At 32.0% G+C, this 488-nt stretch overlaps 1 protein-coding gene across 1 annotated transcript in view; it reads right to left on the bottom strand.

Moving 5' to 3' along the window:
- Positions 1-488, bottom strand: part of LOC101899922 (C3 and PZP-like alpha-2-macroglobulin domain-containing protein 8) — a gene marked incomplete at its 3' end in the record, with an annotated part of 19,061 nt that extends 18,573 nt beyond the window's left edge. Inside the window, 1 exon segment of the mRNA XM_005184634.4 lies at positions 327-488. Coding sequence (XP_005184691.2) covers positions 327-391 — 65 coding nt within the window.

Raw genomic sequence — 488 nt, 5'->3', positions numbered from 1 at the left:
GACTCGGATGAGACCATAACCAGACATATTTGTTGATTTATATCTATGTGCACGAGTGGGCCTTCGGATGAAAATCCAACACTTGAAATTTTAATTGAGCATTTTATTTGCAAACACCTCTTAGAAGTGCATGTTTGTATGTATGCAAACACATACCACTTAATGAAGAAGATGTTATTAGGAATAGTGTTATATGTATATTGGTCTTTAGACAAATTCCAAGAATTCAATACATTATCTCAAATGGCGGCTTTTTACATATATGTATATATAACTAATATCAACCAGTTTCCATCATGTAGTCATGATTTTTTTAATAAACTTACCTCTGACTGGCGACAAAAATAAAACAACCGAAAATCCAAACCGTATACGTCACAAAATATTGCATTTTGATTGATTGAGTTTTTTATTTATTTATTTACGACCGGCTAAACACTTTTAATTACTTGCCGGACAGAATGTTGATGCACAACTGAAAGTAAATC

This window comes from Musca domestica, unplaced genomic scaffold, assembly GCF_030504385.1.
Source record: "Musca domestica strain aabys unplaced genomic scaffold, Musca_domestica.polishedcontigs.V.1.1 3, whole genome shotgun sequence".
NCBI classification, from domain to species: domain Eukaryota; kingdom Metazoa; phylum Arthropoda; class Insecta; order Diptera; family Muscidae; genus Musca; species Musca domestica.
Note: the sequence above shows the minus strand (reverse complement) of the source record. Positions and strands in the feature narration are given on the sequence as shown.